At 35.0% G+C, this 12,063-nt stretch overlaps 1 protein-coding gene across 1 annotated transcript in view; it reads left to right on the forward strand.

Moving 5' to 3' along the window:
• Nucleotides 1-11,176, forward strand: part of LOC108728729 (uncharacterized) — a 13,004-nt gene extending 1,828 nt beyond the window's left edge. Inside the window, exons 2-3 of the mRNA XM_018457464.1 lie at nucleotides 53-631; nucleotides 11,123-11,176. Of these exons, the coding sequence (XP_018312966.1) occupies nucleotides 53-631; nucleotides 11,123-11,176 (633 nt within the window). The remainder of the gene's footprint in view (nucleotides 1-52; nucleotides 632-11,122) is intronic.
• The last annotated feature ends 887 nt before the right edge of the window (nucleotides 11,177-12,063 follow it).

Consider the following 12,063-nt stretch of genomic DNA (forward strand, 5'->3'; position numbering starts at 1 on the left):
GAGAGAGAGAGAGAGAGAGAGAGAGCAAAAGGGAGTACGTAAAAGAGTGTAGGTGTTCTTTCGAGGAGAAGTGCGTGCGCTCACGGGAACAACGTGCAAGAGAAGTGGAGGGAATCCTGTCTGTCCGTTTGTCTATCTGTCCGTCTATCCGCCGGGACACGCGAGGCCCGGAATGGCTGCGAGGACAGGGGACGGCGAGGGTGAGACCCCCGCGACAGTCTTCGACAACAATGCCGGCATCGTGACGACGGCGGGTTCCCTCGCGGAATCATCCACGTCGTCTTCGTCCTCCTCCGCTACCGTCGCCGCCACCGCCGCCACTGCCGTTGCCGCCGCGGTGCCATCGGTGATCCTGACAGAGAGTACCGCTACGAGCGCCGGTAGTCTGCCCTTGGGATCTCAACAACAAGGCAACCTGCATCAAGTACATCAACAACAACAGTCGCGACAGAGAGTCAACCTGATCGCCGATGTAGCCGTCAATGATGTCGCAGGTAACCTCAATGACTCTCGCTCTTCAAAGTCTTTGTTGTCGCTAATGTGCCGCTTGCCAACCCCTCTCCCCTCCCCCTCTCTCCCTTCTCCTTTCTCTTTCCTGGCTTCGCTTTCACATCTTCTTTCTCGCTCTCATGTTCTCGTTTCTCTCTCATTTTCTTTCCGTCTCTCCTGTCTCTCTTCTTCTCTTCTTTCTTCTCCTCCTCCTCCTCGTCCTCTTTCTCGTGTCTCGAATCCTCTGTCGTCTGTTGCATCGCGCGCGCGCGCATTGATGCCGCGTGGATTCTCGAACCACTTCCGAATTCGCGGGACTCTCTTTGTTTTCATCGACATTGGCTACGGAGAATGAAGGCTGAGTTAGTTTTCCTTTTCCTCGAGAACTAAAAGCAAAACAAGAAACGAGACGCTTGATATAATAAAAAAGAGTAAATTTAAAATTATATAAAGTGACAGGAGATATTGAAGAGGCCAATCACAGAACTCGTTGCGTAAATCAATTTATATTCTATCAATAACAGAGTTGTTACTCAAACCTAATCCCGTAAATTCAAACTCTTGACATGTTTCGGCTACTTGTTCGAGCCCTCTTTAGAAAAAGCGACAAATTTAATTATAACAAGTAAGACTTCATCTTCTCAAAGTAAACCGCTTTTTGGCAAACTGTTCTCAGAATAATTAGTCTCACATGACGGTTGGAAGACCGTGTGGAGAATCTGGTTGTGCTGACAAATTGGAATTTAAGAAAAGTAAATTTGTAATACAATTCGCCTATATATAACGTGCACTTGCTCGCGTGCGATTCGATTCCCGCCTAAGTGCGTTTGATCGCAATCACGTGGAGCACGCTCGCGGAGAGTCCGCGTAGAGACAACGGCTCCGCGTTCCTGATTTAGTGCCGACTTTTGCGTAGCGATGTTGTAGTGGCGCAACAGACGTTTCGGAGCGAGATTCCGTAGTCGAATCGCGCGCGAAGTTGTCTCTCCGTCCGTCCGTCATCGTCTCGAATTTAGAACAGACAGCCTTCAAGTAGCTTCTTTATGAATGCCGCTAGTTGCAGCATCCACCCCCCGACCCTTCGCGAGCAAAATAGCGGTTCGTCGAAACGAGATTCGGCCGCCTTTATTTACGTCGACGCTGCCCCCCCCCCCCCCCCCCCTCCCCCCCCCATTTCTCCTTTTTCTTCTCTACCCCCTCCCCCTCCCCGTCACTACTCCTTTTCCGTTTCTCTTTCTTTCCTTTTCTTCCACGACACGAGAAATTGCGAGATGAATTTTTCTCGAGCGATACTGTGACTTACAGCGAATTCGGTAACTAGCATTACATCAGGGTTGGTAAAAAGCATGTTTCAAACATGTTTTAAGTTGTTTAAAACATGCTTAATCGATGTTTTTAACATGTTTTTTGTAATATTGTTTAAAGCGTGTATGTGTGAGAAGCATTAAAAACATGTTTGAAAAAAAAAAAAAAAACTGTTTTGTTCTTTAAAAAAAAAAAAACATTATCTCTTGTTAATCTTACATTACACTAGATTAGTGCATACTAAAAGTTGCTATTCATGAAATTGGCAAAGTTAAACGCAAAAACGTATGAATATTTTTAACGATTAAATGCTCAAAAATGACTTTGTTATCATTTAATAGAGCACACATGTATTATTATTTCATTGTCAAAGTTGATTATATCGCTCATTTATGCCCGTATTTATAGTTAGGCCTTATATTTAAATTTATCTTTAGATGCTCTATGAATTATTTTATTGGCTACTGAGCATCTAAAGATAAATTTAAGGAAGCCTTAAGTACAAGGTCTGATTATGAATACGGGCATTAGATATTTCATATAAAGCAGCCTTTAATGTACTGATCCAGTGTAGTGCGAGTGACCGAATTTTTGTCATAAGTTTCCGTATAAGGTGATCCTCTGTTCTCTTTCTGTCTTCTTTTCGTTCTACTTCCCCTTTTTCTTTCTCATTGCTCTCCTCATCTGTGCATCGCTTCTTTCTTCACTTTCTGCATTTATTCGAGACGAGTCGGTGATGCTTCGCGAAGCTCGTTTGCAAAAGTATCCGCACGCTTCTGCCCGGATACGACGACTCCACTAAATCATTTAAGCGGAGTAGATTGGGGCAAGTGGCAAGCCGGGTTTCGATTAATTCAAAATACAGGTGCTAAATAAAGCGACGAGCGTGGAGAGAAATGAAGATGGTTATTGCGATCTCTCTTCTTACAAATAAATAATTATTAAAAGGACATAATAAATATCCAAAATTTGATGTTTTTGTCGAATCCATAAAAATTATCAATAAATTTATTAAACCAAGTTTTTGTTTTAATATTTGCCCCTCTTCCACTTGTCCCAGTTCATCCGTCCATTCGTCTAGTCACTCCGAACCTCTGCTCTACCTCAGCGAAATCTAATTGATAAGTTGCGTGTTCTTAGCTACTCTTACTTTACTATTGCACTGTATGCTTTTTAAAAGAGCTTATTACACGTATTTTTAATTCGATGAAAGGAAAATATTTTATATGATGAAAGCAAGATATTTTTTTCGTGTTAATCTCTTCTGTCACTAATACTTTTACTATGTGTAATCGTGCAACACGAGGTACACCTTGTATAAACAAATGCGTAAATGAGAAATATCGGATTCGTATCTAATCGGAGGTAATAGCGACGTACGCCATTGTAACATAAGTACTGCTGCATTTAAGAATGTTTTATCTGTACAATACTAGTTAAAAGAATTATCCAAAGAAGTCAACATAAGTCAAATCAACAAAAAAATTGGTTTGTGAATACGTCTTGAAACCAACTGCGAAACAAACAAAATAATTTGGCTTATAATGGCATATTCAGCGCAATGAGCATATTTTGCTGCAATTTTAGATAAATAACTTTTAAACGAGTAACTAGATAAACTTATTAGTATTATAGGGTATGGTATGGTTTATTCTACTGCTTCCCCTTAGAGTTACAAATGCAGCCACAAACGGCATTCCACATTTTTGCATTACAAAAAGATAAAAAAATATAAAAATATACAAAAATAGAATTACACTCCTAATCTATTCTAATCCTATCTATGCACATATCGTCGCTTCTATCCATAATGCATTTTCTATTCTATAGGATAAGATAGTAACTCATTTCCTATCATATTCTATTCTAGATAAACTTATTAGTATATATGTACAAAAAATTTAATTTAATTTATAATGCTTCCTCATCAAATTTGCAATTAAGTTTTACACAACGCAATTTTACGTATAAGAATTAAGGCAAACAAAAAATAAAAAATTAAATAACTTTTAAACCAAGAAAAAAAAATTGTGTTTAAATTTTGCACAGACATTTAGATGTAATGATAGAACAATCTATGAAATTTGTATATTTTTGGTAATGCTGAGAAGTATCTGTTATATGCATCTTTAAATGCTGATGAAAATCAACTAACTCCACGAAGACGTGCCGGATGAGAACCCGTAGTTGAATCTGCTCGCATAAAATTTGCATGTGATTTCGACATACGAATTAAAGTGGATAATTAATGTCACGGAGGCGTCGGACGTGCAGCTTGCTCCACTTTTCGCGCAGTTTGCTTCCGTTTTTTGCGACTACTGGCGAATGCTAATGGTTGTTTTCGAATCGTGAAAATAATCCAATTTATTAACGGTATTCATTGTTGTGGATAAATTCGTGTAATGTCGATGTAATTTTAATGTTAAATTCAGCCAAAGATTAAACATAAAATTCTCACTCATTCATTTTCAAAATACATATGTATATTAAACATATTACATACTTCTGTCATTTTTCAAAAAATTATTTTCTTAGGCGAAGAATATAAAATAACGTTTTTTTTTATTAGTGGATAATAAACAATGTTAACAAATATCCGCGAGAATAGCTATTAAATTTAGTATCACGTAGTGATCTGAAGAACTTAATGAATTAATGATTAGAATGTTTCTAATTATTTTACAGCCAGCGCAAAATTTGTCAAAATGCCTTTATACATTTGTCGTAATTCATGAAGTAGACATTTTGGTACTCATGTTACTTATTATTATCTGCAACGCATAACAAAGATCATGAACGCTTAACTTTCTGTTACGACTGCATTACCGAAGTAATTTATAACCGGAGCGTCAATTGTATGTTTCTCACGTGGCTGATAATGACGTGACAGCTGCCGCTATGATCGCCGAACCATACCCGGAATTGTTGGCACGCGAGATCGCCGCTCGTTTCCGGTAACGATGATAAACATACGATGGCAAACGACAAATATCGAGTTGCGAAGCTTGCGCGTGTGTCTGCATTTTAAGATAGTTTCACAAAGTTCTTAAGTCCGTAAATATGTCTTTATCCGCTTAATCAAAATCTATGAAGAAGATTACGCATACACTGAGAAGAAAAAGTTATTAACTTGACTAAATACGTTGAGTTCGTAATAATTATTTAGTTCAAATATTTATATATTTAGATTAACAAAATCTTGTAATTTAAAACATAATTTGAATTAACAAATATCTGATTGAATTAACAAATATTTGCTTGATAGCCCGTGACCGCTACATTTAGTTAAATCAACTAATATTTTTTTGAAACAGCAACTTCTTTTTCTCAGTGTATAAACCACACATATAATCACATAGATATATACATTTTTCTAATAATATAAATTACATATATTCCCTATTTTTATGCATTCGTAAAAAGTCTTGTACTTGCATTCTCGTATTCTTAACTTGACGCTTAATTGTATGCTATATCCGATGTATCACCTTATAATGCTTATAGTTAAGCAGCTGTGCAGAGTAAAAGGAATGGGGAACAGGGAACAAAGAATAAAAATTTCAATCCATCAGAAACTCTGTATTCCACAGTACATGGTTTCTGTTAGACTGAAATTTTTATTCTCTGTTCTCTGTTCCCTATTCCTTTTATTCTACGTGTAGCTCCTAAAAATATCTAAACTTGATAATTGTCTATACGAAAAGAAAAAACGATCTTATTTTATAAATATTATACCTGAATGTATTCTTGCGATTTTCTTATCGAACTGCATATCCTTTTTCGGGTGGAGTGTGAAACACAATCGACCGTCACTTAACTAACAGCACGAGTGTCGCGAGACGAATATCGCGATAGATAACGTAGGAAGAAAAACAGCAGGAAATATCGCGCACTGCTTCGCTCCTGCCAATTTGATAATAACGCGCGTGAGATTCCACCATCGGAGATATTCCGGTCGCAATTTTACAATTGCCACGCGTATACTAAGGACGGCTTAATTTTGATACCGTCAATTTAACACGAACGTAAATCCGTCATTATCGTTCACTGAATAAAGATTATTTTCGAATAGATCGTATAACGTCGATAATGATCAAATAGAAAACGATTAGAACTAACATTTAATAAGATATAAGGCTTTAATACGGAGCGCTTGGTAGTTAATATGCATACCGGTTTATTAATATGGAAATTGATTGTATTTTCACGTATATCTGGACTTATACTTTTGTCTATTTATAATTAGAGTATCTTGATGTATATTTATACATGAATTTAAATATAACTTATGGAGAGTGCAGAAATCGAAAATTTAATTCTCTCAGTGAATTTTGAAAACAGTGAATTTTGAAAGCTATTTTTTGTTTGTAAATTCTGGTAAATAAATTTCAATTTCTAAAAGATAAATAAAATGCAATCCGATTCTACTTCTTAATAGTAAAAACTCGATGTTAAAACTTTCACAAGTATGTAAAAATTTTTATTATGTACTATGCATTAGTGCCTCCAACCAAATTCGCTGTATAATTTTTATATCGGTAATTATATTTTTCGAAACTACTGGAAAAATGCAGGTTATTTTGGACAGATAAAATTGGTTAATACGTGTATATCAATTGAACAAATTATATAATTGAGCAAATTATTAGAGAAAAAGATGATAATTCTACTTTACTTCTTTTCCTAAACTTAATTTTAAATTATAATAAAATCTATAAGATTACAAGCAACAACTTATTTAATCTACATTTAATATAAAACACTTGAAAAAGACAGTTTAAAATGAGAAAAGTTATTTAAATGAAAAAAACTATCATCACTGAATAATATCTAAATGATAAAATGTAGGATAAAGTGGGATCTCTCCATGTATTATATTTTTATACAGAATCTGATTCTTCAGGTCTATTTGAACTTCTCATGCTTGAATTCGTAGAAAATTTTGATTATATTGAGATATCAGATTCAAAAGTTTCTCTTTCGTGAATGTTTTTTGTGTGTGAGTATCTCATCTCTTCAATCTCGCTTCGCAGATATCTCTACACTGAAAAAAATTTCTGGTTGAAAATGGACGAATCAGAATTTTCTGATTAAATTTATTAGAATTCTAGTTGAGATAACAGGAATTCTGGTTGATACAATATTTCTGGTAAAATCTACTAGAATTCTCATTTTTACCAGAATAATTATCATCAGAATATCAATCAGAATTCTAATTATCTCAACTAGAATTCTAATAGATTTAACCAGAAAATTCTGATTCGTCCATTTTCCACCAGAATTACTATTTAATCCAACCAGACCATTTTTCTCAGTGTATAAGAACTTAAAATCATTTTTAAATAATAACCACAAAAATTTTTAACGAAAAACAATGCAATGTCTGCTCTGAGCTTACAATATCCGCTTATATAGAGCTCAATATGGAAATATTAATAAAATTTGCAAATTTAATTATTTAAAAATTTAATTCCAGTAAAAATATAATATGTTGCATTTGCCTTCTTTTGGCGAACACAATAAGTTTTTGAAAAATGAAACTGATTCAATAGAAGTGTATGCCAATCATAACTGATCGTTCCTTAATAATTTCGCAGAAAACTCATAATTTAATACAATGCCTGTCAGGCGAGAGGCGGCTAACTTTCAAGTTTTTGTTCAGTTTCTTTTTTTTATTTTTTGTGTATTTTGTATGTAACTGCCGCATTTCCGATCTCGGACTATTCAGTCTCTTTTACTGTCATCATGAGAATTGCTTCATATTTGTCCGTTTCGATGTGATTATTTACGGTTTTTTTGTTCGATGATGTATTGGACATACCAGTTTCTCGTGTTATGACAAAAAAAAGAAACGAAATCCCGTCGTGCTTTCGTTATGAAATTTGGCGCGTGGCAAGTCGAAAATCGATGAAATTTCCGGTACGATGGTACAAAAATATAATGAGAGAGACAGAGGGACGGATGCACACAGATACATTGTAAATAAGGGTACATCGTCTACCTGCTGCGTCAGAGGTACACTTGTTGCGCATTTTCCTCGATGCAAACGACACGCTTCACGTACGATAAATCACGATTATGTGCGCTCAGTCATGGGGACAGGAAAACCATCCCTTATCTTTGACACGGATGGACAACGGAGGAGGGAGAAGAATAAGGAGAACTTCACGTCTCTCCGATGAGGGTAAATTGAAACGACTGAAAGTCGGATGTTGTGCACACGCAAAGTGACGACGGTCGCGCTTTCACTTTGTAATTGCGTAAGAGCAGGGATGAAGATTTGGTTACGGTCGTGTAACAACGTGAGTTGCTCAATTGTCTCAAACATTTTTACATCACTGTCGAGCGGCTATACAATGAGATTTTAAGACGTAAAATTTAAGCTTAAGCCCTAAGCCGTAAGAAATTGACGAATTATAGTCCTCATTATTCTCCTCACATTCGTCTGTGATTGATATTTCTTATGACTTAAAGCTTAAGTTTTGCGCCTTAAAATCTCATTGTACACTGTTAGAAATGTTTGGGAATTTATAATAAGGTAAACGTCCCAGTGTCCGGACACTTACATAAAATTTATTATTATTAATTTCAAATGCTTTTTTTTATTACAGTATTATAATTTAATTATTATACATTAAAAGATTACAATTAAATAATAATATTACGTTTTAAAAAGCGTATTTGAAACTAATATTAACTTAAATAAATAAAGTGTTATGTAAACACATAGGTACATGTTTAGTCACTGAGATCAGACAGTACCTATGTCCGGATAGTTACACAAAATTTTATTTATTTAAATTAATATTAATTTCAAATGCTTTTTTTAGCTTAAAGATCAATTTGAATCAATTGTCTTTTGTCATTAAACATCTATTTATATTATTATTTTCCGTCAGCATATTAATTTTCCAATTGTGGTCGGACACTGAGACAATGGCTACGTTTACACCGTGCGCTTAGTCCGCGACCTATACGATAGGTGTCTTTGTTTAATATACAGGATAAACAAGGACATCTATTGTATAGGCCGCGGCCTAAATACATGGTGTAAAAGCCAATAAAAAGTAACATAGCCAATATCCGACCGGCTTGTCCGGCCTGGTACATTGACGTATTCTATTATTTATTTAAATATTTTAATTAATAACACAGGCCTGCAAAATTGGAGGTGTTGAAAGTTGATTGGGATTTAACTATGTTTCCTTATGTAACTTTTCGCGCTGAATCCGAATCCGGCTGCAGAATTGCTCTATCATGTCAGGTTTTTGAGAAAAGTGAGATTAAAGGTGTCAAAATTGACGTTTTTTGACATATTTGTGATTTTTTTGCTAACGAACTAAATTTTTTTTCTACTTTTGTTTATACCATCTTAAAATGCCAACTTTTATCTTCAAAATATATTTTTTTTAACGCCGTACGTTTTTTTTTCACCGAGATAATCTCTGCGTAGTCACACAAAAAAACATTTTTGGCATAAAATGACGTGAATCTGACGTGATAGAGCAATTCTGCATCCGAATTCGGATTCAGCGCGAAAAGTTACGCAAGAAAACATAGTCAAATCCCAATCAACAAAACCATGCAGGTCTGTGTAATTGTTATAAGTGAGTTCAAATAATTTTTCCTTGCTTAAGGGAGTCTTGAGTTTTCAAATGAATACAAAATTATGTTAAAAACCTTTTTGATATTATAAATTGTATTATTTATGAGAATCTAACGCTTAAACGTCCGGCTACTGGGACATTTACCTACCCTTACAATAAAAATGTGTAGTAAATTTACAAACCATATAACGTTTTGTTGTGATTTTACAATATTTGTAAATTTACAATAGAAATTTGTTGTGAATTTACATAACTGGCGCGCTTGCATATCAGAGATTTGCATATACTTTAACACAAAATCTTAATTTCATAATACAACTGTTTAAATTTACAGCATATTTTTGTTGGATAAAAACTTCCAATACTTTTGGAAGTTTACAACAAAAATTTCCTACAATGTAGATATCGTTTTGCGATAACAATTGTGTTGTCTTTCATTGTACAGCGAATCGCTAGATAAACGTATCACTTAAAATTTGTAGAATTGGAAAGAGTTGTATATCACTTTTAATATTGCGCGTTTTCTTCGCATTCCACGTATTTTTCAACTTTTATCAGATTCTGTATCTAATTCGAATGAATCTGCTTTAATACGAAGATTCAAAGAACATTTATCACGAACACGTGGCGGGCATCGTAATTCATTGGTGTGAAAGTTCTGCTGTAACAATATAAGATTTAAAATTTCATTCGAACATTCGCGCGAGAAAATACTCATTGTTAGTTTTGTCTTCGGCATTTTGTGGCAGCATGTGGAAATAGGGGTCACACGTGTCTGACACGTGTCGATTTTCGAAGGTTAGCTACGCGCTTCTCGAGTTCTGTAGAAGACATCCATGTTTAGAATTCTCGCGGACGTTCTCGCCGTCGCGTGTTACTCTCTAAATCTGAATCAGTGGATAATCACTGATATCAGTGCCAATTATGTCAATGGTAATTAGTGAATTAAATGTGAGATTCCTAATCTAGCTAATCTTTATTATGTGATCTAACTAACCTTGTTTTAGTGGTTAAATTCAATGAATATGGTATTGGAAGATTGAAATTAACATCTAAATATCAGTATTTTAGTCATATAATGCTCAAATATTTTTTTTTTTAGTTGAACTTCACTGATTATCAGTGCCAAGTATGCCACTGGGTAATTAGTGACTATCCACTGATTCAGATTTAGAGAGTAGACGTGTGGAAAGAAACACTGATGCGCATTCGATGCAACAATATGATGCATGATGGAAGGTGTCTTCGACGAGCGTTCTGGATAAGGCATATATCACGCTTAACTCACGAATGAAATGATAATTCATAGAACACATGAGCAAAACGCTTTCCCTTTTTTTTTTGCTCGATGTGTTTTTGGAAGTAGTTAGCATAACAATGGGCACGCGTCTCTCTTTATTCTTTTATTTTTTTTCCTTGTCCCGTTAATCCTTTTGCTTCTTCATGATTTCTCTATATTAGTTCCGGTTAACTTTTCATCGGTGACATGACTGCTCGCCTTTAACGTAACGCTATTGTCGAATGACACTATAAATAGGTTGTTTTACAGTCTTCTCATAGTTCGTCACAGACATAACGAGGAAAAAAATATTTGTACAATCTTGTTTGTTCCATGTTGGCTATTGTTACTGCTTTTGCAATTGATGCTGTCCCAATTCTCAGCAGGACACGCCAAGAGGGACCGAATTTCAATTTAACTATTACCCTTATACCTTTTGCAGGTATTACTGAGAGACAGATTAATTATGAATATGATGCAACGTTTCATAGTCTAAGCTTCAGGTTACTTTTCGGGAATTATGATTCTTCTTGATACAAAAGCTTGCTTAAAGAGCAGAATTGTTACAAGTTATCTCTAAAGATTCCTACCGTTTTTGATAAATTGCAGATTTATGGAATAAATTGTATTATAATATAAAGCGTATCATGCAGCGAAATTGAGAAAATGGAAAAGAAGAGGAAATAAGGCCGTAATGTGTTTTCTATTTTACCGATTTTTAAATTCACTTCTGTTAAAGCCGTTATCACACTACACGTTGCCGGTTACGGTTGCTGGTAGTCGGTTCTATTTTAGCCAATCATGATGCAGCGAGTGTGGGTTAGCTGCAACGTGATTGGTGAAAATAGAACCGACAACCGTAATCGGCAACCTGGGCTGCGTTTATAAAGTTTACTCTTTAACTCAGAGTTAACTAGAGTTAGCTTTATAGCGTTCAGAAACTCGAATATGACTGGAAGTACGTTCAGAGTAAGCCGTTCATAAATTTGATAGAATTAACTCTCGAGTTAACTTTCTTAACTCATGTCAAAGAGGTGGGTAAAAATAACTCGACATGCGCAGTAATGAGTATCTGCTTATTTTAACCTAAATTTTTGAAAGTGTTGCCGACTTAGACTGAGCCTAGATACTTGATAGACCCATAGTTGTCCCGCGGATCTGGGATATACTTTTACGCATGTAAAACGGAAAATTATTTAATAGTAACAGACGAAACAGGAGAAAGAATTACAAATGAAAATGGCCTTACATTAGTACAAAATGTTATAGGTAATTTATTTTCTATTTTTTAGTGAAAAAAATTTTAATTAATTATTATTTCAAAACCTTAAACTATAAAAATATAGTAAAATATAGTAAAATATAGTAAAACAAATTACTTTT

Source organism: Mycetomoellerius zeteki, unplaced genomic scaffold (genome assembly GCF_001594055.1).
Source record: "Mycetomoellerius zeteki isolate Tzet28-1 unplaced genomic scaffold, Tzet1.0 scaffold64, whole genome shotgun sequence".
NCBI lineage: Eukaryota > Metazoa > Arthropoda > Insecta > Hymenoptera > Formicidae > Mycetomoellerius > Mycetomoellerius zeteki.